Here is a 26,877-nt window from a genome sequence, read left to right as displayed (position 1 = left end):
CTCTACATTTTCCTGGCTCTTTAATGAGCTTCTAATAAACTGCACCAAGAAACCCTACCTGCTCGGATGCAGCTCAATGCTGCTAAGTTAAACATGTCTACATTCAAAGTATTAGTAAATCAGTAACTCTGAAATTGGATACTTTTTAAAACCCAAAGGGAAATAAAGGCATTTTTAAAGCCTTAGGTTGGTTGGGAATACACTTATAAACAAGTTAAAATATTCTTCAGATAGGTGTACAAATAAACTTAAATCCTCTGTGACAAGTTCCAATAACATCTGATTTAGGAGGTTGGGGATTTGGAAAATGAAACTCTTGGTGCCCAAGTTTTATTAGGCACTTTTCCCATCCAGCCCAGCCTAGGCCACATGGATCTCTATCAACTTCAAAGACTCCTATATTCATCCTGAATTTTATTCATTTTCCAGATGAGACTCATCTGTTATGGATTAGTGTATAATTTTCTAATGTTTTGTAATACACATCCCTTAAATATGTCAGTCTCCCTTATTTTATACAACCTAACTGATTTGTTAATGTTAGGCCTCTTGTATGCCACAGCTGGTAATGATTCTGCCAAGCGCCACACCCAGAAATTTAGATTGAAAAACAAATGCTTATAATTGTATTTTGTATCAGGGGGCACAGCTGTCTAAATCACAGAAGACAATGCCAAGTAAAATACATATTTTCTTTTTTAAAAAATTAATATTTATATTGTTTCCTTATAAAATTTGGGTAATTCAGAAAACATAATGAAGGAAATAAAGTTCAAAATACCACTAATAAGAGAAAACTGGGGTTTTTTTTGAGTTGGAGTCTCACTGTCGCCCAGACTGGAGTGCAGTGGTCGCTCCCGGCCACCGCAGCCTCGACCTGCTGGACTCTGGCGATCCTTCCACCTCAGCCTTCCAAGTAGCCAGAATTACAGGCATGCGCTACCACGCCCGGCTGATTTTTTTTTTTTTTAATTTTAGAGATGAGGTCTCACTGCCCAGGTGGGTCTCGAACCCGTGGGCTCAGGCAATCCACTCACCTCAGCCTCCCAAAGGCACGGGATTACAGGCTGAGCCACCGAGCCCAGGTGAGAAAACTGGTTTTATCGCTATAATATATAGAAAACAAATTGGAGGAATATACATACACACACTTATGCATTTTTATGTATTTAGATAAGACTCAGATCATACAGAATATATTATCACCTTTTTTACATATTAATATATTGTGAGAATTCTTAAAATATAAGAATATACTTTAAATGACTACAAAAAATGCACAGTTCCTGTATCAGTTTCCTAGGATTGCCTACGGCTACAAAATGGGCAGCTTAAAACATCAGAAATATACAGTTTCATAGTTCTAGAAACCAAGGAATCGAAAATCAAGATATCAGCAGGGCCCTTCTCCCTCTGATATCTGTAGGGGAACCCTTCCTTGCCTCTTCCTAGCTTCTAGGGTTGCCAGGAATCTTTGGCATTCCCACAGCTGTGTAACTTCAATCTTTACCTTCCTTCTCATAGGGCGTTCTTCTTGTATTTCTCTCTTCTTTTCTTATAAGGACATCAGTTATATTGGATTAGTGGTTCAGCCTAATATAATATGATCGCATCTTAACTAAATTATATCTGTAACCATCCTATTTCAATAAGATCACATTCTGAAGTACTAAGGTGTTAGTACTTCAACTTATTTTCTGAAAGAGGGCACACAATTCAATCCTAAACAACTCCCTATAGTGGAATGCATTTGTGTGTGTGCTATTATACTTAATACTGCAAATAGTCTGTGAAAGTAAGTTTAATCATAGGGGAATATTTCAGAATTCATTTGTCTTCACAACAACCCTACCTTTATTGTACAGAATGAAAACTGAAGAGTAGAAATATATTAAATAATTGCCCAAGGACAATCAGATAATAGATGAGGCACCAGGTCCTCTGGCTCACCGTCTTTGAGATTATAGGCTAAATCTGATGCAAATTTCATGTAACCAAGAAGCCAAAATGATTGATCACTGAGCAATTGGGCATTCTTTCTTTATCTCAGTCCTTAAGTCCTTTAGACCATCTTTTTTGTTGTTTTGTTTTTTGTTTCGTTGAGTACAGGTCTCACTCTGTTGCCCAGGTTGGAGTACAGTGGCCTGCTCGTGGCTCAGCACAGCCTTGACCTCCTGGGCTCAGGTAATCTTTCTGCCTCAACCTCCCGAATAGCTGGGACTACAGGCATGTGCCATCACGCCCAGCTAATTTGTGTATTATTTGTAGAGATAAGGTCTCACTATATTGCCCAGGCTGGTCTTGAGCTACTAGGTTCAAGCAATTCTTCTGCTTCAGCCTCCCAAAGTGCTGGGATTACAGGCATGAGCCACTATGCCATTATTTTAGACCATATTAAAATCTATTTTCCACTGGGCTCGGTGGCTCAGCCTGTAATCTCGCGCTTTGGGAGGCTGAGGTGAGTGGATTGCCTGAGCCCGCGGGTTCGAGACCCGCCTGGGCAGCGAGACCTCATCTCTACAATAAATCAAAAAATCAGCCGGGCGTGGTAGCGCATGCCTGTAATTCCAGCTACTCGGAAGGCTGAGGCGGAAGGATCGCCGGAGCCCAGCAGGTCGAGGAGGCGGTGGCCGGGAGCGGCCACTGCACTCCAGTCTGGGCGACAGAGTGAGACTCCAACTCAAAAAAAAAAAAAAAATCTATTTTCCCCTACAAATTTGTCCTGTCATTTTATCCTGAACTCTAATAACAAAATAATATTTAGTATCAAATCTTACTTCATAATTTACAAGGTACATTTATATATTATATTTAATTCTACTTAATGAAGCAATATTATAATAATCAGTATAGTTAGCATTCTGGAGTAACACATTACTCTCTTTTTCTCAGTTTCTCTTTAAATGTCTTCTATTATTTTAAATTCCTTTAAATAGCTTTCATATCCTACATTAAATTAATTGAAATTAATTCTATTTATACTATATATAAAGATTAATTTTATCATATTTTATAGGTATATAAAACACTAGAGACTATAGATTTATTCTATATGTTGTAATTGTACTGAACTCCTATTACCATAATAGTTTTTAGTTCATTTCTTTCAAAATATAGTCACATATGCATTTAGTAACATAAGTTATTCACCTCACCCTTTATATTTTTTTCCACTTATGGTCCTCCAGCAAATATGTCTAATACTGTTAATTAGGAGTACTGATAGAAGACATTTTCATATTTTTCTCTCTCTCCTTTCACAAGCTATTTTCCAAATTAGAAGTCTCTACTCCCTTCCTATGGTTTCCATGGTGACTGTCCATCACTTTTTCTCTGGGTGTCTGTATTAGTTTGTTAGGACTGCCATAACAAAGTACTACAGACTTGGTAGCTTAAACAAAAGAAATTTATTCTCTCACAGGCTGTAAGTCCAAGATCAAGAAGTCAGCAGGGTTGATTTCATTCTGAGGACTTCCTCCTTGGCTTGTAGGTGGCCACCTTCTCTCTTTGCCTTTGTGTGATTTTTCTTTCTGTGTAAGTCTGTGTCCCGATCTCCTCTTCTTATAAGCAGCAGTCATACTGGATTAAGACCCATCCCAGTGACCATATTGAACCTTCATTACCTCTTTAAAGGCCCAGTCTCCAAATACAGTAACATTCGGAGGTATATGGGGTTAGGACCTCAATATATGAATTTTAGGGCAGGACATAATTCAGGCCGCAACAGTGTCCCTATTATGCACAGATTTATCTCAGTCTGCTTTTTAGATATGGGCAGTCTATTCCACATTTTTAATTCAATCACTTAATGTTCCAGTTTATAACTAATATGAATCTTCACTTCAGTGTTCTAAGCCGACCCTTCCTAACCTGCCTTGCTTTGGGGTATTTCTGCAGCATTTCCATGAGCTGCAATCATTCATCACCACTGCATATATTTTTATAGGTATGATGTTTTCTTTTCTATCTTCTTCAGTGAATATCATCATTCAGTCTTACCTCGTTGTGATTCTTGACATTTGTTTTCTGCCTTTTCCAGTATAAATGCCTGGTCCTGGTTCTTCCTCATTGAGGTCAAAATACTTTTACAATCACAATTGGTTTTATTTTAAATTTTCATTTATTGTTTTCAAAGGTTATATTTCCCTTTGTGATATTTATTATGATTTTTGTTATTCTTCTGCTACTGTTTTGATGTGTTTAGACCACAGGGAGCATCTTACCATGTTAATCTTGTTCGCATTTTCCTGAAAGTCCTTTTCTCTTATGAAATATTCAGACCACAATTGTCTCTTTCATGCTACAGAAATCAGAACTCTTAGGGTACCATTCAAAGTAACTCTCAAACCATTTAAGGAGGTATGAAGCAAGGAAAGTGAAAGAGAAAGTAATTAAATGACTAATACCTACAACATGCCAGATATTTTATTTCACAATCTCATTAAATCTTAAAAACTTGGTTAAACTATTTATCTCATATTACAGATGAGTAAATTGAAGCTCAGAGAACTTAGTGACTTTCTTAAGTTCATATAAGTAACCAAAGATAAAGCTCAGAGTCTAAATGAATTTGTACACTCTAAAACCCAGGCTTTTCTCAGTACTTCATATGGACTCCCATCCCTCCTTAAATATGTTTTTACCTACTTCAAGCTTCCCTGTGCCTCTCTGAATAAATGATGAGTACACAAGTCTGATGCCAAACATAATCTCAATAGGATGGTGGTTTGGCCACATGCACCGTTCTAGCCTTCCTTTCTCATCAACCGTTTAAAACAGTGGTGTTCAGGCACTCATTGGAACTTTTACTGCAATTTGTCACTTGCTATAATGAGTGAACAATCAGATATTTGAAAGCCCTGTTCAATAGTGCATATTGAGCACTTTCTGCATGCCAGACACCGCACCAATTGCTTAGAATTCATGGATGAATAAGATGCTCATCTGCTGTTGAAAAACCCATAGTTTAGGAATCTAGTGGGAGAATCAACACAGCTACACATTAAACATATTCAGGGAATGCCTGCCATGCTGTAGTCCCCTTCTCAAAGAACCTGCCCAGGTCACAGTCTCTGCTGACTGGGAGACAGCATGTATACTTCATCACCACAATACTCCCTTCTGCCACCACCACAATCAGGTCAGGACAGATACCTGACTCTAGGCTGATTGGCAATCCATAGGACCTCACGAAAAGAGAGGTGGGCCAAATTTCTCAGCCAAAAATAAATAATCATGTCTATGAGAAGAAAGTCAGGCAATAGCAGTGTTTAAAAAAAAAAAAAAGGCAGTAAATGAAGATGTACTCATGTCCTTAAAGAAGAACTAATTCCAGCTGCCCTGTTTCCTGAAGTTAACCAGATTCTTAGGACTCTTGCTGACATTTGTTGTTCTAGTGTCTGGTTTCCCAAGATGTTGCTATGACATGCCAGCATCCTTAAAAAATAAACACCACTTTAAGTGTGAACTAGTTAGATTGGTTTCTGTCACTTGGAAGTAGGCGAGCTCCAACTAATGCAAATGTGTAACTATAATGTAATAAATGCTATAATGGACATATCATCAGGGTTCCATATTTGTGCCAAGAAAGAGTTCCTGAACCAACTTCAATAGAATGACCCCAAACCAGGTCCTGAAAAATGAGTAGGCTGTGCACACATATAGAAGTAGAGGGAGAGAAATGAGGCCAAAATAAGCACAAGGTCAAGAAGGAACAATTCCTTCTCAGACTATCTATCTAGCCAAATCATCAAAAAGTTGCATATCTGGGAAATTCAGGCAAAAACATTTATTGATTACCTACCATAAACCAGCGTGTTATACAATGAGGTAAAATAGAGTCGTTGCACTAAAGGACATCGTGGTCCAACATCAATGGCTTTGCTCTCAACTCAAAGACTTATTTAGGAGAAGACAATATCTACTTACTAGGCTTTGGGGTGATGGTGTCTTGTAAAAAGAGTGGTGTTATATTTATTTGGGGATTTTTATACTCATTTATATTTTATTAAAACAGCATTATACTAATAGCTAATACTGACAAAGTGCTTTATATATACCAGGCACTTTTCTTTTCTTTTTCTTAATTATAAATATGTGGGGTACAATTCAGAGTTAGGTATACAAACGGTGATTATGCAGGTTCCCTTGTTGATGAGGTATGCCCCTAGCAGCTTCCCTCAACTGCCAATCCCACCCCCCTACCCTGACAGTTTCCCACTACTGCCAATTCCTTTCTTATAGCACTTTACAGATTCTAGCTCATGTTATCCTAAAAACACTATAAGGTAGGCCCTATTATTATCTCTGTTTCACAGATAAGCACATTAAGGCACAAAAAATGGTAAATAACTTTTCCCAGCCACACAACTAGTAAGTAGCAGAACGGGGATACATACCCAGTAAACGGAGAATCCATATTCTTAACCACTACTTCACACTGCTTTTAGTGATAATGAAGAAAATAGAAATGAAATTAAAATTGCCCTCATTTTCACAAATAATTTTTTTCTTCATTTATGTTTCCTTGTAGAACCTGATCATAGGGATACAAAGTTGATCACTGAATAGATACTCTTTCGTGTCTTCAATTTAACAGTGCCTCAAGCATTTTCTGATATGCTGATCATCATAATTATCATTTCAATGGGGGCATAATATCAATTTGTTATACCATAGTTTAACCATTCCCCTACCATCCAAATTCCTAGTTGTTCTCTGATTTTCCATTTCTTTGCCACTATAAATAATGGTGGAATGACTATCTTGGAACATATCCTCTTTTTTTTTCTTCTCTTGAATTATTTTCTTGGGATAAACTCCCATGGGTAAGATGCCTGGTCCAAATGTCCGGTTTTTGGTTTCTGATATAAAGATTCTTTTCCAAAAACCAGCAAGGGAAGGTTGCAAATTTGCAAATGAACCCATTTCACTACAATTTCATGAGAACTGAGTATTATATCTTTTTTTTAATGTTTACTCATTTAGTAGGTATAAGCTGTGTATTTTTAATTTATATTTTACTTGCATTGCTTACTGATGAGGTTAATATTTTTATAGTTATTTACTTTACTAACTAAAGTTCTTAATGAGAAAATTGTCTGATATAAGTTTTTCCCAATTATCTATTGAGAAAGTAATAGTCTGTTCTACCAGTTTGAACGCCTTTAAGAGAGTCATTAATCCTTTCCTGTCACACTTTGTTTTTCCTATCTGTTTACCAGAGTGGGGTGAGCTTTCCAAGGTCCTGAAAAAACAAGCACTTGAGACACTGCTCAAAGACACCTGGCCTCTGAGTACGGTTTCTCCCCATTGGATGAGGCTGTGACCTTGAGGAGTCTTGAGTTTGGCTTAATATTTGTAAACACCTTCTCAAGTGTAAGTCAATCTATTTTTGTGGAGTTCATCCCTGAATGGTGACTTGAGTCCTGAGTATAAAGAAGCTGAGGCACAGCAGGATGAGCTTCTCAGATCTGCAGGGACATCCTGTCCCACCATGAGGACAGTGCCCCCAGCAACGACCCCAACACCCACACCTCACAAAAACTTCCCAACACAGAAGAAAGCTGTTGGAAATGGCTACATCTGCCCCTGCTCTATGTAATCTCTTCATTCCAATCAATCAGGAAGGTAATCTAATCTTGCAGTGGAGTTGTGTGTCTGTAGCATTCCTGCCAACACAAACCTATGAACAGGCTGCCCTCTTTGTCCCCATTTTTATTTCAGTTATGTTGTCTTCACTATACATGTTTCACCATTTACATATAGATAAATCTTTCATGTTTCCCTTGTGCTTTCTTTTATCCATGCATACATCGATAAAGATCATTTTTTCTGAGGTACCCAAATATATCCAATTTCACATTATCCTAAAGCTTATGTTATTCTTCAAGTTTAACTACTGAATTCATCTAAGACATAGTTTATTATATAATAGATGATACTGTTCTAAAAGAGTTTGCTATGTTTCTAAATATTGTTGGGAAATCTCTTATTAAATGAGCATTCCTTTCCCTAATGTTCTGTAAGATCTACTATATCACACATTCAATTCATAAATATAATAGTATCTATTTCTGGGGCTTTCTGTCCTATTTATGTGTACTTCTAATTATGCATCCAGAGATGTAGTTACAATTATTGTTTCTAACATGGTTTGTATCTGGGACTAACTCCACCTCATCACTTTTCTTCTTTAGTAATACTTCTGGTATCCTGTGATATTTTTGTGTGTTTTAGAAAGATGTTGTCAAGAAAATCCTTACTAGATTTTGTATTTTTTCTTTTCTTTTGTTTTTTGGGGGGTTTTTAGTTGGAGTCTCACTCCGTACACCCAGGCTGAAGTGCAGTGGCATGCTCACAGCCACCCCAGCATCGACCTGCCAGGTTCAGACAATCCTTCCACCTCAGTCTTCCAAGTAGCCAGAACTACAGGCATGTGCTACTATGCCCGGGTAATTTTTTGTTTTATTGTAAAGATGAGGTCTCGTCAAATTGCCCAGGCTGTTCTCAAATCCGTGGGCTCAGGCAATCCCCTCACCTTGGCCTCCCAAAGTGCTGGGATTACAGGCTTGAGCCACCGCACCCAGCCTAGATTTTGTATTCTTAAATTTATAAATGAACTTGATAAAAACTTACAATCTTTATAAAATGCATTCTTCCATTAAGGAAACATTTGTCTATTCATTCAATCACATCTCCAATGAAATCTGTAGTTCTCTTTATGTAGGCCACAGTCAACCTTCATCAAGCTTATTTTTGTGTATTTTATATCTTTGTCACTATAGTGAATGAGATCTTTTCATTATGTTCTCTATTACTTATTTCTGATAAACCAAAATCTCTGTTTTCCAGAGCTGATGTAACAGTCTTTTGAAGAATGTTTTTGGCTCTTCTGTAAAACTATTGTGAAAACATTGTTCATGATGTCATCCAATGTCCCTTTAAGCAATAAATTCCCATGTCCCTTTAAGCAATAAATAAATTCTCAGGGGTCAGAAAAAAAGCTTTTCTTTTCCGTGAGACAAACTTAACCCAATAACAAGGGCTCTCTGAGGTTTTTTTTTTTTTTTTTGGTCTTAGCAGCCAAGATAGTAAAAGCTTAAGTTCATATTTAACAGCAAAAATGAGCTCAACCTAGATGCCTGGCACACACATTTTTCTGCTGCTCTTAATTGGTTTTGGTTTTACTCATATTTTTAATTGTCCAATTTTAATTCCTCAATCCACCTCAAATTGTCTTTGGGAATAGGCAGTTAGTCTAGGAAGGTTATGTACCTTAATATGCACATTCACAAGTAATTAAGCTATGTGATAATTGAATAGTATTGTTCATCTGTTCTTAATTATATATGCTAAAAATGAAGCAAGCAACCTTTTTCCTTCAGGACACACTGTAAATCTGCCCCCCTGCATCCCACTCAAGAAAGCATTACAGGACACGAGAGTGATTCTACATGGTCACCTTGAATTCTCTTTAATTTATAAGAAAAATATAAGCATTTTCATAAGATTTGGTACTTTCAATACTTTATGATTAATGTTCAGGTCCCACCTATGAGTGAGAACATGTGGTAATCAGTTCTTTGTTTCTGTGATAGATCACAAAGTATGCTTTCAATATTTTAAATAATAAATCACTTATGGTACATCTGGCCAATGTGCAGAAAACAGCAAGTCATCTGGACACAAATGGGGGAGGAATGGTGAGAAAATTATTTTGGAGAAGCTCCTTGGCAAGGTCAGTAAGCTGTGTGCAAGTCCTGAATGACCTCTTCTGAAGTCCTTAGCACACCCCTTTGGGAAAATTAACCACTCTTTCTTCTGAGTTCTGATGACCCTTTATAATGACACTATTTCCTACAAAGACACCATCCTACCCCTGCAGGCTATTCTTTGCCCCATCCTCTACATCTCTGTACCCACACCAAAGCACATCCTTCACTGCATTACAACTGTCCATGCTGGAGTCAGTCCACTGTAAGTTCCCTGAGAAAAGAAACAATATCTGATTCACCTTTTTATCTCTAGTGCTCACCCCAGTACCCAGCACTTCTGACCTGCTCACACTCGATCACAGAATGCTGCCCTTTGACCTCCTTACTGTCCTGGGATTCCTATGCTCCTAATGGGATAAGATGGAAGGATGAAGAGCTTTTTGTCCTCTGGAGAGTGGGATGCAAGTTCTTCCAATTCTTTCCTTAACTTCCTATCACTACTTCTTTTGTCTTTCTAATTTTTACCTTCTGCTCTCTTCTCTACCCTTTACCACTTTCCTTCCCAAATTCCTGCAACACTGAACAGCTCAGAAGTCTGACTTGCAGGGATGTGAGGAATATATTCCCACAGTCTTCTAAAGTACATATCAGTCACTGTCTACCCCCTGTGCTAGCACCAGGGACCTCTGATATCCAGTACTAGGCTCTCTTCTTTCCTCTCCAACTCTACTTTTGTCATCATTCTTGACTTCAATATCCTCATGGATAACCCATGCAACATCTTGTTCCCATCATTCTTTGACCTTCTTAGCTCCAAAGATCACTTCTTGCCCCACCTCAGACACCCATTCAAAACAGATCATACAAGGAGCAGCCCTCACTCTGGCATCTCAATTTCTTTCTCCCCCCCCCCCCCCAGGTGGAGTCTCACTCTGTTGCCCAGGCTGGAGTGCAGTGGCACACTCACGGCCACCATAGCATCAACCTGCTGGGCTCTGGTGATCCTTCCACCTCAGCCTTCCAAGTAGCTGGAACTACAGGCGCGCGCTACCATGCCAGGTTAATTTTTTTTTTTAATTTATTGTAGAGACTAGGTCTCACCAAGTTGCCCAGGCTGGTCTCAAACTCCCCGGCTCAAGCAATCCACTCACGTCAGCCTTCCAAAGTGCTGGGGTTACAGGCTGAATCACTGAGCCCGGCTGGCATCTCAATTTCAAACACCCTGTTCTCTGACAATTGTGTCCTACAGTACTTCACACTTATTCCAATACTCCAACATGCCTACAATTCCCCATTCCCAGCAAGAACTCTACCATCAACCCTGTTATATGATATTAACCTTGCCACTCATATTATCTATCTCCTACCCTCATATATTCACTTATCCCCTAACATACATGATATGATCTGGCACTATAAATGCTCCCATGCAAACATTCATAACTCCTTTGCTCTTTCTTGAGTAAAACCCCAATGCTAGCTAAACCCAATGATGCATTTACTCCATACCTCTGCCCAAACAGTTAAATGTTGCTGAAGAAAATCACAGAACCATTCTAACTGGACTGATTTCAAATGTATAATCACAGATCTCAAAACAGAACTCAATACTGCCAGACAACTTACTTCCCTAGGAAATGTGTTTTCCCAACTTCTGAGATAATTATTCACATCTCTGCTCTTCTCAAATTTCTGACATTCCTTCCCTTTCCTGGCCACTCTCAGTTAATGACCTTGCTTTGTACTTTATACAGAAAAGAGATGCAATCAGATTAGAACTGCCTCATCTTTCAACTATCAATTTCACCAACCATTCCGTGTCTGTACTCAAATACTCTGCCTTCATTTCTGTTAAAATGGGAACAAGATGGATGAGATCTTGTGCTCTGTGATCAGATCACCTCTCATCTTCTTAAAAATGTCACACCTACACTCACTCCACTTTGCTTTTTCATTCCTGTTAGTGTTCAAATCTGGCTCAAGAGCTCTAATAAGCTGCAGTCTGTGAAGACCTGGCTGAGGCTGAAGGATCCTCTTCCAAGCTCAAGCTCACTCACACTGCTATTGGAAGACGGTTTCCATTTTTTGCTTGGTAGGGTTTTCTGTAGCACCACTCAGAAGATGACATCCCCTATCCCCCCCAGAACAAGTGACGGGGCGGGGAGGGGAGAAGTGCAGAGACAGAGAAGAGAAATAGAGAAAGAACACACCAAAAACAGAAGCCACAGTCCCTTTATAAACTAAACTCAGAGGTGGCATCTCAACTCTTTGGTTGTATTCTAATCATTAAAATCAAGTCACTAAAGCCAATACTGGGCAGAAACCACTGAATTAAGTCTTACCTCTTGAAGGGAAGAGTATCAGAGAATGCATGGACGTATTTTAACAACCACTACTACTATTTAAGAATTTTAAGTAATTCTAAATTTCATATTGAATCAAAAAGAATTTCCTCAGTCTAGCATATTTTCAGAGCCCTCTATCAACAGTCCTATTTCCAACCCAATATCACCCCATCTGTTCAGTCAATTCAAACTTTGTATTACCTGTTTTGTTCATTCCTACAAATAGACAAACACTCTCTTTTAGCATGCTTTTTTCAGCACTTTTATAAATAGTTCTGATTGCAATGGCAGAAATTGACTTATATGTTGTGATTTAAATATTTCCAAGTCATTTGGTCATGACTTACATAACTATGATTTTACTCCTTGAGAGCCAGGACCAAGTCTTCTACTCAATTTTTATTCTCCACAGTACCTGGTACTGGGCTATTTAAGATCATAAATGAATCAATCTGGCTAGCTAGCTAGCAACAGAAAGTATAACATTGTTTAAATTATAAGGAATTGTCTGTATCAGATTTTGCTTGGTTTCCCAACTCTAAACCCTTCCCTTCTCTTCCTCCTCCTTCCTACATCTTGGTTTTTCTATAACTTAGAGCCATCTGGTTTAGAGACTTGGACCCACTCCAGTCTCTTGAACCAATCTACAATCCTGACTATGGGTCTGAGGGCACTAATTAATCTAATTGTTCACCTAGTCTCATCTTGACTTTGCACCTGTACTCTGATCACTGATTTCTGCACTGTTTCAAAGCCCACTTTTTCACCCCCTCTGTGCCTTTGATTAACTAGATTCTTTGTCCTATGATTGAGCTCTGTTCTTGGTAACTGTTTTAAGGGTACACAGGGTTTATTTTAATCAGGAACAATAAGCCAAGCAGATGCAGAAATGGCCATCACAAAAGAAGACAGTTTTTATACTTCCAGATCCCTAGATGTAAGAGGTGCACCACACAGGGCCACACAGGGAAGCGTCTGGGTTGCTTAGGAGGCAAAAGGGGGGAGGGGGAACGTGGGCAAGAGCCTTTATTGTGGTTTCCATGGGAAGATATGGGTAACACAGTATAAACTGGTTTAGGATTGACTAATTGGAATCATTTCAGCAGGGGGATAGTGGCCTGGAGTGTAAGAGCCTATTAAAAGAAGTAGTGGGGAATGTGGGTTCTGGATTGGTGGGTTTGCATACAAAAGGTGTGCTAGAAATTGAATCATTTACTATCTGGAATTAGCCAACCCTGAGACAGTACTCTCCAGGGGCAGCAAGGCCCCACATGTCAAACCATGAAATCACACTGTGAATATGATGGTTTTCCATCAGCTTACTCACCTTTCTCCATGACTCACCCCAGCCCAGGAGTTATGTTTTCTAGGTCTTGACCCATAGAAATCTGTCATATCCTGGAACTGATCAGGACATGGCCTCACATATGAAAATCAGCTCATTCCTAAGCAAAAATTATTCTGCCAATAATCTTAGTATAATGCAAACTCTAGATCCTAAAAGATTTTATTTTCTATTCTAAAGTAACTTCTTGCTTTCTTTGTAATCAACTGCAAAGTCATGTACCTATAACAATTCAGCAGATTATCACATCTTATATCAGCTTAAATGAAGAAAAATTACATTCTCAGCTCACTTTCAAGATATATTAACCTATAGCTATAATTTATATCTGTCATATAAAGTCATAACACAATATTTAAAATATTAATTTTGCTGTAATTTTCTCAAAAGAATGAAGCAATGAAAAAAAAACTTTCAATCTATACCAAATCCTTGGGGGAGAAAAAAAATTTCCCTGATGGTCTAAGGGAAAGACTTATGCACTTAGGTAAGTCATTTATGATCTATTGTGTCCTGTTTTAAAAGAAACTGCTCATTACTCTAACAAGTTGTTAAGGTGAATGCGTATTTTGCATATTTTCAACTTCATCTTAATCATCCTGGAGTTTTGAAATGCTCTGTAAAAGCTGAATTACATATTCATTGCATTTTCAAAATCCAACTGTCCTTCTTTTTCCATTTTATATCAAAAGACTTCTCACCATCAATGTAAATTTAAATTTGTATAGTATAGTACTTTATACTTTATAGAGTGCCTTCATAGTCATTTTCTTACCCACAACTCTAAAAAAGGATATAGAGCACATATTCTTATCCAAATTGTCTAATAAATTAGTAAATGTATTTACATTTGCTTTTTTCCTTCTTTCATTCATTCGGTCAACATTTATTTGATGACCCTTATGTACCAGGCACTATTCTAGGCACTGATGATGCAGAGGGGAACAAAATAAATCACCATCCTCAGGAAACTTAGATGTTGACAGAAAGAGATATAATAAATAAGTAAACATGGAAATGAGGACGCCAAGATTTAAGCCCTGGTTGCCTGTTTACAAATTTAAAGCTCTTTTCTGGATACCACTCTGCCTCCCTGGTCCAAATCATCCAATGTAAAAGTTATATTTGCCATGAATTTGGTAGTCTGATTTATTCTTGGATTCATCTCTCTTTGAGTTTCAAAAAAGTCTCATATTTTTCCCATTCTCTGAAGTAATTCAGTTATCAACTGTCAAAAGATCATTTAATAACCATCTCACTCAGAACACTAGTGTAGATAATTAGAAAAGACCACTTCCTCTGCTCCCTTCCAAAAAAGAGAACCATGGGTTTCGCTTAAAAAAGAAAACACACACATACTTGGAAAAAAACACATACCAATTTTAAAATAAAAATTAATATCCTGCAAGAGTATGCTCATTTAATTATTAGCAGTTGTCTGCCTACACAGTGTTTCTATAGGACAGTATTTCAAATGACTCCCTTCTGCTGTTTTCCACCTCGTACCACTCACTAGTAAGTTAACTTGTTCCATGTATCATTAGTAATTCATGACTTGCCTGTGAAAGTGCAGGGACAGCACTACTACAGACCTAATACAATGAATATCTTATTAGGAAGAAATTAACAAATGAATTGTTGCAGATCAATAGGTGTTGAAGAGAAAATTACAATGATAGTAAAACCTAAATAATTTATACACAATATTGATTTTTTCATTACATTAATTATTCTTTATAGCACACATAAGGAACTTGGAGAATAAAACCTTCAAAGCAAAGAAATTTATCTGCAGTGGTGTTTCAGGCTTGAGTCTGAATTTCAAAGACAAAGAATGAGCCATGATTTGCAAATATTTTTAAAATAAGAATACACCTGATAATAAACTGGACAATTCCAGCATACACAAGTTCCTTCATGTTGTTAGAGGTTTTTCTGCACAAATACTTTTATTTGCCAAAAGAAGTAATGATAGAAATACTTATTCAAAGAAATACTGCAAATAGAAATATCCATTAAGTCACCTCTTTCATCACATATACTAAAGGCACAATAAGAAACTCAATAAAGCTGTGTGTAGGGGGGGAGAAACTTCCCTGATACATTTCCCAGATTTTTTAAGTTAATCAGACTCAAATCCAGTTCTACAGAGTGCAGGTTCCTTAGAACTAATAACTTTCACAAAAAACTCCTAAGGCAATTTTATCATGGCAAGTAACTCTACACAGAGACAAAGGCCTGAAGATGATCCTCTTGTTTACAGGCTGTGGCTGACTCCAGATGTCATAAAATGTCAAATGTCGAAAAACTAGAGAGAGAGAAGTTGCAATGTAAAGGGAGATGATGACAAAGAGAATGGAGGTTGGTATGTTTTCCACAGATGACATGATTCCCAGCAGCTCAAAATCAACTCCTATGGATGAGAGAGATGAACTTAACATATATGCACAGAATCCAGCAGACGCATTGGTCATTGTTTTTGTCATCTATAAATATATATGTTGGGGCCAGGCTCGGTGGCTCAGCCTATATCCCAGCACTTTGGGAGGCCAAAGCAAGTGGACTGCCTGAGTCCGCGGGTTTGAGACCAGCCCCAGCAACTTGTCAAGATCTCATTTCTACAACACATCCAAAAAACAATAGCATTAGCCAGGTATGGTAGTGCGTGCCTGTAGTTCCATCTACTTGGAAGGCTGAGGCAAAAGGATTGCTGGAACCCAGCAGGTCAACACTGGGGAGGCCATGTGTGTGCCACTGCACTCCAGCCTGGGCAACAGAGTGGAACTCCAACTCAAAATATATATATATACACATGCATATATAGATATATGCATGTACCTTTCTGTGCAAAATATTATGATCAACTAATATTAGATATTAAAAATATTTAAATAAAATTGTTGTCTGACAAAAACTTGACCCAGGAACCATATATATATATAGGATAGCGTTTTACTGATAAAATTTTGACTCTCAGAATTAAAGACTTGATGGTTCCTGGGTCAAGTTTTTGTCAGACAACAATTTTATTTAAATATTTTTAATATCAAATATTAGGTGATCATAATATTTTGCACAGAAAGGTGCATGCATGTATCTTCAAGCATATCACACACCCCCAAAATGAATATGGAAATACTATTTCAAGAGTCCTTTAAAATTAAAATTTGAAACATTTGAATAGTTTTAAGTGTGACACAATTATTTTTTTTTCCTCATCTTTTACCTTCAGAGACTTAAAACTCATAAATATTCCTTTAAAGAAACTTAATGCTCTTGGAAGAAAATCTAAGCAACAGAAAGAGTCTCATCTCACACATGTTTTTGCCAACTATCAGCTTTGCAAACTACTTGTCATGTCTTCACTAACATTGTCATATAACTCCAAATTTATAAAATGACACACACAGATATAAAATGTATATTGTCTACTGTGCATAATACAGATCTAATTGCCCAAATCTATCATTATTATCAGTTGATTCTGGGGTACTAAAACGACAAATGCCCAACTTTAGCATTCTTTCTAGTATTCAGTGAAAAGTCACTCATCTATGATGACTACTCCTTTGGTAAGCAGTGCTTTGCTGCATTCATCATTCTTTAGGTGGAGACTAATCGTCCATACAGAAAATATGCAGTACAGGTACTAAAATATAGGGTATCTGTTCTCAGTCTCATCTGCACAACACAACCAGAGCATCCATAAAATGAATCAGAAGAAATTTCAAACTATTTTAAGACACTGTACACATTAGTCTCCATTTTTATCCCTCCCATTCCCAAACCCCAAATCCATTCTCCATCTTCCTCCACCTTACTGGGCATGGAATGCATCAGCTAGCTCGCTTGCCCTTTACCTTTCAAGTACATTCACTCAGTGGAAGACAATAGTGGAAGACAACAATGGACAGGTGGGAGGAGAAAGTGGCCAAGATATGTCTTCCACATCCTTCATTTCTTCCACCCCTTCCGCCCTGCCTCAGCTCCGTAATTCTGCCAGTGGCTGCTTTCTACAAACAGCTCCTATCCAGATGCTTCTCCTTAGGTTCCCTCCTACTGTAGCTCCTGTCAACCTCCAGCAGAAAATGCATACTGATAACACCATTCTCTCTCTCTGCCACTTCAGACCCAGTGGAACTAACAGTATCCCCTTGTTACTAGTTGCAAGGCAACTTGTGATCCAATGTTGGTTTCCTTATCCCCATCTATACCTCTGTACCTAGTCCCTTTGAAGTACCAAGGTATGCCTCTGTTCGCTGCCAGGACCTTGACTGATGAAGCTACCAATACTTGAAAACAGCAACAAGATACAGAAAAACAATGTATAAGTAGATCAATGTTCATCAGCCCAATTAAATATACTAGCCCTTCATGAGATAGCCTCCTGGATAATTGATTACTTCCCATAAGCGCACTATTGAAACAAACCATTACATTCTAGGTATGTTTCTGTCTTCTACTTTCAGTATTACCTTCTTTCTGATCTAGTTCTTTTAGGATTTCTTTCTTTTTCTTTACTACTTTTGTCCTTCTCCCCCTCCATTCTTCTAATTTACAGTTTACATGATTACTTTTCTCTCTTCCTTGGTTTGTCACCTGGTCCCTTACTATATTACAGAAATCTTACCTTCAGATTTCCACACACATGTTAAATTACCACATATCTCTGTTTAAAAACATGTTTACTCTTCTTTCTAGGTCTACGTTTTCACATTTGAAATAAAGTCATAAAAGTCTATGAGTTTCTAGAGTCCATAAAATACAGATGCCATCATCCATGTTTAAATTATACATCCCAGGACCTTTGATTCTTTAGAAGAAATATTCCATAAATCTAATAAATAAATACCAAGGACATCAAGGCGATTTGCATTTATACTCTCTTATGTTTATAAAGAAACTAGAAAGCAGAGGCAAATGAATATACAGTGTTAAATGCAAGGTTCTGAAAACAAATGACAGAGTACTTACCAATAAAAGCATGGTAAGATATAAATAATAGCAATGAACTACAAATATTTATATGCCCACAGGCAACTAATTCAATTTCACTGCAGGAGTGCTTCATGTATGAATTTAATTGTATATGTTTAAACATTTTTATTACTGTTTCATTAATTTCCCATAAAAAATAAAATGATATGCAAGAAAAAAAGAAAGATTACAAGTTTCCAGTCAACAGCATTCATTTAGTGCCCAATGAGTATCCATAGCCCACAACACCCTAAGAATTAACATTTACTTTGACCATTTATGACTTCTCTTTTGCATCACAGTTTGCAAGTTCATTTTTGCATTATTCAGGATGAAAAGTTCCATAATCAAAAAAGATGACACAAGTTTACCTATCACTTTATTTTTACACAAAACAACCTCTATGTATAAGTCCCATGAGAAAATAAAAATAGCTAACTCTGAGGAGTTCTTCACATTGTGTCACACTCTGTCCCAGAGCACCACATGGATTACTGACACTCACCATGAGATGGTGCTCTTATTATTCTCGTTTTCCAGAGAAGAAAACTGAAGAGGAAATAATTGACATGACCCAGGCTCACATGAGAATAAGAGACTGAATCAGATGAAAAGCCAGATAGTTTGATTTCAGAGTTCATGCTCTTAAACATCACCCTAACTACATTCACAAATCAGGCATCAGCACAATTTTTAGTCATTTTCAGTAGCAGAAAGTTTGTCATTGTTTTCCTACAATTTCTCTTGAGAACTTTTTTCTTCTAATTCATCATCTCATTTCATTGCTCTCTAATGTCATAATCTGCAACCAGCAGTAATCCAGAGTTTATAAATACCAGAGGTTATCTATGTTTTTCTTATCATCTCACCCCACATCAAAGTTCACATCCTCTCAGTTTAGGCTGTTGTTTTGTTTTGTCTTTTGTTTTTTGTTTTTTTAAAGTAAAAATGAATGATGAGATTAACTTTTCCAACAGGCAACTACATCTGCTTGCACCCAAATGAATTTCTGATCTGTGACATACGGTCTAATAGAAGAAACTCCCTAAAATGCTCCAATAAGCCCTGGTCTCTATACTTAAGAGAAGTAGGTCAGTTAGCATATTGCTAATTATGGAAAGCAGCCACTAATAATTAGAATTTGCACCTGAATAACAAACTCATGATATAAAATGTTTAATAATTCCATATTGCTTAAATTAATTTTGTTTTCCAAGGTTGGGTCTCACTCTGTCACCTAGGCTGGAATACAATGGCATATACAATCATAGCTCACTGCAGCCTCAAACTCCTGGACCCAAGTAGTCCTCCTGCCTCAGTCTCCCAAGGAGCTGAAACTATAGGCATGTGCCATTACACTCACCTAATTTATTCTATTTGTTTGTTTGTTTGTTTGTATAGACAGGGTCTTACTATGTTCCCCACGCTGGTCTAGAGCTCCTGGTCTCGAGCAATCCTCCCACTCCAGTCTCCCAAAGTGCTGGAATTAGAGATGTGAGATACTACATCCAGACTGATAATTTCATCTTTTAAATAATAGTCTTGTCCAGTTGTGCTGATATTTTTTAAGGTGATCTAAAAGTTGGCATTTATTAAGCATTGTCTATAGGTTAATCTCTGTGCTGAGTACTTTATATATGCTCTACTGAGCAACTATATTTGCCAAGGGAAGATATAATGAAAATAATGTCTAAGTTAACACATGTTTACTATATTTCCCAAAACATAAATGCTTAGCTAAAGTTAAACAAAGTTATATTGGTCAATTAAAATCAAGAGGGAATTATACATGGTATCCACAATCTAACAAATTCAAAACAAGAGAAGTGATTACTACAAAATATCAGTTTGGGTTTTCCATTTAATTGTTTTCATACTGAACCTATTTCTTGGCCCAACAATTTATCTCATGACTCTTAGAATCACATTAGAATTTGCCAGGCTCAATTAAACTGTTTAGTTCATTATCAAGCATAAATAACTTTCAAATGCTACAAGCTTCTGATTATCTTCAGTCAAAATGAGATGATAATAATTAGTTTTTGAGAACAATAATATACAAGTCTAAGATTAAGCAAATCCACACTGTTGGTGGTTAAATTTACCTAGCTTCTACTACAAGAACATTTCTATTTCTCTAAAAATCAACCCAACCAGAAATCCTAAAGCTGGTGAAGAAAAAGGCAGAAGCACAAATCATCTATTACCATTTACTACTTCCAATTTATGTCTTCCCTCAAAAAATTAAATGGGTTTGATTGAACTTCTTTCTGATTTATAGCAAATATTGGTGGTTTAAAATATAAGCAATACTTTAAGAGATCATGTAATGAACAAACAAGTGGATATGTCATATACAGACAGAACAATCTTACCTCCCCTTAGTTTTACACTGCACACAAACCTTATGGTAAAAATTAACCATCTTGGAAGTTCAACAATTCTAATTAGAAGAGACATCAAGTAGATTATACCTCAGAAAGCAGCACAGGCTATTCTAGAGTCTTTGAAACAGAACTCTGTAGCCTCCTTATATATTTTAGCCTGCTGTGTAAAGGAAAAGCAATAACTAGATGATGTTTCAAAGTGGTTCTGAGTTTCTGTGGCAAGTTGTGGTATATTTTCTCATCTTATCATTTTATATTTACTATTGAGAAGATGATCTAATACACAGGGACCCATTCATTGCTTTTGGCCCTGAATGTGTAAAACAGTCTACACCATCAAACTTTATCCAGAGTTTCCCTGGTAAAAAATATTTACAAATGCTAGAGAACTGACTAGTTCATTTGTAATCCTTTTTATTTTCTTTTCAACATGTAGGGCAAGAAAGAGGAGAAGAAAGATACCCTGCACTCACCCTAAATTACAACTAAAGAATCTTAAATAAAAAATCATCCAGGTTAAGCCTTTCCCCAGGAAGAAATTCCTTTTCAACATCAGTGCTTAACCAGCCACTCCTAAAGTTTTCACTGCTGAGTAGCACATCACTTCACAAAAGAGTTCATGCTCATTTTAGACAGCTATAATTTTTTTTTTTTTTTTTTTTTTTTTTTGAGTCAGAGTCTCACTTCGTCGCCCAGGCTAGAGTGCAGTGGTATGCTCACATTCAGCCCAGCATCAACCTGCGGGGTTCAGGTGGTCCTTCCACCTCAGCCTTCTAAGTAGCCAGAACTACAGACATGCGCTACCATGCCTAGCTAATTTTTTGATTTTTGGTAGAGATGAGGTCTTGCCAAGTTGCCCAGGCTGGTCTCGAACCCATGGGCTCAGCCAATCCTCTCACCTTGGCTTCTCAAAGTGCTGGGATTACAGGCTTGAGTCACTGCGCCTGGCTAAAAGGAATAAATTTTCTGAAGTTCTTCCTTACTGTGAATTGAAATCCCATCACTTCTTACCCCAGTTCTATCCTTTGCAGCAATAGAAAACAAGCCTGTTCCAAATCCACTCCTTCCTCCTTTAAGTATTTGAAGGCAACTTTTATGTCTCTACTTATATTTTAATTAATTCTCATATGACATGGTTTCCAGATGTTGAAAATAAATCTGAATTGCAGTTTGACTTGAAAATTTTCATAAGTGGAATATAAACAAAAGATCTGAGGACTCAATTATTTTTCATTTATTTGCACCTCTAGTTGACATAATTGGAGGGACTGTCTAGAACCCATGGTCCATCCAGAGTTGTAATCTGCCAGCTCCCAATAACTGAACACACACACACACACACACACACACACACACATACACACACACAGCAATCATGGGGGTGGTTCTGTGATATAAGGTGGGTCAAAGAACCTCAACTCTCTTCCTGGACACAATAAATGACTGAAAGAATAGTCACAAGTTCCAATATGGACTTGTTAAAGTCATTCCCCAAGATTTCGAGCTAGAACCTGGAGAAGGCCTGCTTTGTTCATTCTTGGCTTGTGGAAATATTAGATGTGAAGGACATTTACCCATCTCATAGAACAAGCCAATTTGCTAGAATGAGACCAATAAAAAGGAAACACTGCAAATCTCCAGTTCCAATCATTTCTGAAATCATCTCTATCCTACCTTTCTTGTGATGTGGTTGTATAAGCCAATAATTTCTTCTTGCTGAAATAATTTTGAGTTAAGTTCGTAACACTTGTAACACAGAGGGTCCTATTTAATGCATTATCTACAGGGTTCCAACTATTTCAACAGAACCAATGGAACTTGAATCATAAAAGAGAAGCACTGCCATCCCATCCTACAAAAGGATAAGAATAGAATAGCATTCCATCATTATTTAAGAATGCGAGTGATACCCACTTACCAAAGATTAAGATCAATCTTCCCTAGCAGCCTAGGCTACAAAGGGCTGGCAATGTTCAAAACACCACCTCTAGAACTATCATAGGGCATGGTACATAGTAAGTAGGTGCTTAAGACACTCTCCATTAAACTCTTCATAGTAAACAGAAGACAAAGTAAGCAAAACATTGAATATAAGTTATGAAAATGAATCCATGAATTTGATGGGGAAATTTTAGGTATGTCATTTCACCTTTTTCGGATTGGATTACCCATTAAAATTGTGGGGCTAGATTATCTCTTCAGTCTTTTTTTAGCCATAAAATTTGATGATTCTACACATTATCATGAATGGTAAAAAGGAGTTTTCTAGAGCTCTGGACACATAAAGGTTCAAACAGTAATTAAGAAGAAAGCATAAAAATAATGAGAAAGAATAACCTACCAAAGAAGTAACTGGGAAAAAAAAAAGCAACACAAAATAAAGGGAAGAAATCATCAACAACATAGTAAAAGAGGTCACGCAGGTGTGCCATCTTCCTATTTGCTTCCTATCTTATTCTAACCAATTACCTCTGTGCCAAATTCAGCTGAGCCTTGCCCTTTCATCATCTATATAATTCTTATGATGGTTCCTTCAACTTTGCCATGCATTTCTGTTCAGAGCTGGCTTCCCACTTCTGCCTTTGGTCCTGCATGTTCCTGCTTTTGCTCTCACCGTCCCAGTTAGCTTTTCTTGTTGCCAATAGAATGTACATCTAATTATACGATGCATCCCATCCTGCCTCCTGCAATGGCTGATATCTAAATGTCCATAGTTTTCAAGGTATTGCTTAAGTTGGAACTTAGGATTCTCAAGTCATCATAAAATGGTATCTCTATAAAGTAACCCGTTTACATTGAACTACTCAAAGAAACTGACATCAGATATTTTTGTGAAAGAAAGCTATAATTATATAAAATGTTATATAATTATAATTAATAACTGATATTGCAGTATTACTATATATACATATTAAGTACCACATACCAGCATAGTATGCTATGGATATATATATGGTATATATTATGCATATATACCATACTAAGCATTTTGCACACATTGACTCATTTAGTTCTCACAACACCCCAAGACAGCCATACTAATTATTATCCACACTTTAAAAGTGAAGAATCTGAGACCCAGAAAGAGTAACTTACTCCTGGTTATACAGTTAGTAAGTACAAGAGCCATATTCACCTGACTCCAGAATCCTTGTTCGTACCTTGTATGTGATCCACAAAGGCATTGATCCCTGAGAAAAATGAGGAGGCAATGTTTTGGGGAGACCAAAGCAGAGAGACTAGGAAAATAAAATCAACAGAATCTACTTATCAATTTTGCTTAGAGTCAGCCGTATTTCAAGTAGAACCTTGTTCCCATTATGTAGCAATAGATTATCTGCCATTTTGCATTGTGAAAATGTACCCTCCATTATCCAGGCTAATCTAGTTGACTATAGAATGCTGTACACAGACATTACAATGACAGACAACTAATTCAATCTTCTCTGCTAGGAAGATGCTACTGCTAACATCTCTTCAACTTTTCCCCTATAGCTTTTGATGCAGGGCACTTTAAATACACCACAACTATTCCTTCCTGCAGTATCTAGAAGAAAAAAAAAAGTAATCAAAAATTACTGGGAAGAGAGAGGGTGAGAAGGAAAAAATATTATAATGTGTGGTACAAGCAAAATATTACCACAAAAAAATTATTTTTAAAAGAAAAGAAAACCAGTACAGGGTGATTATCTGATAATTTGTTATTCAGGGGAAAATGAATGTTTATGATGTATTGCTAAACAAAAAAAAAATCTGACCATGCTAGAAAGCATATGTTTAAATAGCCACAGTGGAATTTTCCTATGCCACAGGGTAGAGAGGTATTAAGTATTTCCTATAGAAGAGACCATATTGATTAGCATCTATGCAGGGTCTGTAGCAGTAGCATCATTTCATCAATAAGCAAAACTCTAATTATGTTTAGATTCCACATCTTCCTCTAATTTCTCCAAAATCTTCATCTATTCACTAAGATTTGTATGTACATTGGTTAAAAAACAATAATAATGCCTGCCCCTACCAAAGAGTAATTCAATGTTTCTATGTGACAATTAATTAAAGCTTCCATTCCAGTTTTAGTGAAATGGAATCTGGGAAGCAGACTAGTAAACTCTTTGGGGTCAATCAGGAATTCATCTAAGCACAAAGAGTACAACATTGGATGAAATAGAAGAGATTGTCTCTCACTGAAGTTAGGAAGTTTGGAAGTAATGCTTAACTGGAAAACTGTTTTAAGCTAAAACAGAGCAGCAGGATCTAAAGTAATCCATAATTAAAATATTTAAAAGTAAACAATTATTAAAATAAAATAAGGGAAAGAGTCTAATGCTGTCATTCCAAGTCCAACCAGTTTCTTATCTCACCAATTTGCATCAAACAGGGAAAGAATCAGAGAGAAAAGTATTTGAAAAACTGCCAGGGTTAAAAAAAAAAAAAAATCCCATAATGAACTTTTGCTCATTCTTGGAGAAATGAAGTCGAATTAGATGCTTCAGTGGTGGTGAATTCCAGAATCTGGGTAGCTTCCAGTAAATGAAGCTTTTCCATAATGTCAAATGCAAAAGCTATCTGATATCAACATATTGAACTTGAACTTTTAAATTCCAATTTCCTTACACCAAATTGTTTGAAACCTTTAAGATAAAAACTTCAATGAACTAGTGCTCCAAGCTTTTAGTATTTCAGTCCCCTGAGCAAGCAGGTCAGATTAATCTTCAAATTGCAATGGGCAGAAAGAACATTCAACCAAATTCTCAAGCCCGTGCCTCTCTCAAAGGATGTTAATAACGTAAGCAGTTTCAGTGGCTATTAAGATTTCTAACTTTCCTACTCTCCACTGTACTATTATTTTTTAAAGGGGGAGGAGGGAGAAGGAGAAAGTCATTCCATTCTGAAAGCAAGGGATCTCTCTTTTTTTTTTTTTTTTTTTTAAATCTTTCGACATCCACTTCACACCTAGCACACCACCAGGCACACAGTAGGCATTGAACAAATACTTTTGGAATAAGTTGATAGAATGGCCTAGAGGAAGAGTGGAAATCTTGCATGAATGCAAATCCTGGCACTGCTAGCAACAAAAACTGTCTCCAGCATTAGGGTTCTCAAGGTGAAGTGGGCATTTGCACGTGTATCTTCAAAGTGGCACCAAGAGCATTGCTTGTTTCCTGAGCTGTCCAGCAGCCTCCCAAGAGCCACTTATGGAGCGATTAGACGCGTCCCTGGCTTCACCATGCCTGAAAAACTTATGCCCTGCCTCTCTACTTTGGGTTTCCACCAGAAAACTTAAGCACACGATTCGACCTCGCTGGGTTAACCCAGACCCCCGACGCCTGGTCATTCCATGGGGCTTTCCGTGCGTCCACTCCGAGGGAGGCCACCCCGTGGCAGGCGCCAGGCGGAATACACACGTCGGCTCCGGACATCTTGAAGGGTGAAAGGGTGGCGATGGAGTGGGGTGGGGTGGGGTGGGGTGGGGTGGGGTGGGGTGGAGTGGAGTAGAGTGGAGTGGCGGGAAGCCGTGGGGGCCGAGAGGTGAGCGAGTTCGAGCCCCGGGCGCTCTCCAAAGATGTCCTGTCCCTCTCCCAAAGCCACAGCACCGACCGCCGGGGAAACACCCGCGCGCGCCAGGGGGCGCAGGGTCGCCCAGTGTCGGGACTGGGGGTGGGGGAGGGGCAGGGAGGGGGCCAGGAAGCGAGACGGGGCGTGGGACAGTACCTGGTGTGGCTGTGGTTGCGGGGGCAGTCCTTCTTCTCCATGATGGCCGGCACGCAGTTGGTGAGCTCCGTCCAGTCCGCGTGCAGCCCGCAGCTCCAGCCGGTGGAGAAGCGGGAGAAGAGCCACGTCTCCTTCTTGCCGGGCCGGTGGCAGGTGCACTTCTTCTGGCCGGCTTTGCAGCTGCAGGGCTGCTCCAGCCGGATGTTCTTCACCAGGTGCCGGCCGAACGTGGTGCCCCCGGTCTTCTGGATGTGCAGGAACACGATCACGTCGCGCCCTTTGATGTTGAAATCCACGAAGCGGGTCAGGTCCTTCAGGGTGAAGTTGAAGCGCGGCACGAACCGGGGCAGGGAGCCGTTCTCGGGAGCTTCGGGGTCCGGCTCCTCCTCCTC

The 26,877-nt window shown here is 38.1% G+C and overlaps 1 protein-coding gene across 1 annotated transcript in view; it reads right to left on the bottom strand.

Moving 5' to 3' along the window:
• Positions 1-26,877, bottom strand: part of LOC103277093 (heparan-sulfate 6-O-sulfotransferase 3-like) — a gene marked incomplete at its 3' end in the record, with an annotated part of 93,398 nt that overhangs the window by 64,220 nt on the left and 2,301 nt on the right. Inside the window, exon 3 of the mRNA XM_021707269.1 lies at positions 26,486-26,874. Within this exon, the coding sequence (XP_021562944.1) occupies positions 26,486-26,874 (389 nt within the window). The remainder of the gene's footprint in view (positions 1-26,485; positions 26,875-26,877) is intronic.

This window comes from Carlito syrichta, unplaced genomic scaffold (genome assembly GCF_000164805.1).
Source record: "Carlito syrichta isolate Samal-C Ts95f unplaced genomic scaffold, Tarsius_syrichta-2.0.1 Scaffold316475, whole genome shotgun sequence".
In the NCBI taxonomy this organism is placed as follows: Eukaryota; Metazoa; Chordata; class Mammalia; order Primates; family Tarsiidae; genus Carlito; species Carlito syrichta.
Note: the sequence above shows the minus strand (reverse complement) of the source record. Positions and strands in the feature narration are given on the sequence as shown.